The 239-nt window shown below is 40.6% G+C and overlaps 1 protein-coding gene across 1 annotated transcript in view; it reads left to right on the forward strand.

Moving 5' to 3' along the window:
* The first annotated feature begins 24 nt into the window (after window positions 1–24).
* Window positions 25–239, forward strand: part of LOC119588343 (crustacean hyperglycemic hormones 4-like) — a 1,220-nt gene continuing 1,005 nt past the window's right edge. Inside the window, exon 1 of the mRNA XM_037937029.1 lies at window positions 25–147. Coding sequence (XP_037792957.1) covers window positions 130–147 — 18 coding nt within the window. The 5' untranslated portion in view covers window positions 25–129. The remainder of the gene's footprint in view (window positions 148–239) is intronic.

Genomic DNA, 239 nt, shown 5'->3' on the forward strand with positions numbered 1-239 from the left:
CGAATGTTTCTTCAAAAGTGGAACTAGCCATCGACAGTGCATATATATGCTGGATATAGATGGTAGCAACTGCCATTGCCTAAAGAGAACTTCGTTGCAATTCAGCTTTCGAGACTTGTGCTATTTGCAATGGCAACTTCCCTTATGGTAAGTGCCGTCTGCTGTGCGATCTTCTGTTTTTGAATTTTGTTTTGTAATACGTTTGCATTTTTAGTCACTGCTTGAGGATGAGATGATGG

Source organism: Penaeus monodon, chromosome 23 (genome assembly GCF_015228065.2).
Source record: "Penaeus monodon isolate SGIC_2016 chromosome 23, NSTDA_Pmon_1, whole genome shotgun sequence".
In the NCBI taxonomy this organism is placed as follows: Eukaryota; Metazoa; Arthropoda; class Malacostraca; order Decapoda; family Penaeidae; genus Penaeus; species Penaeus monodon.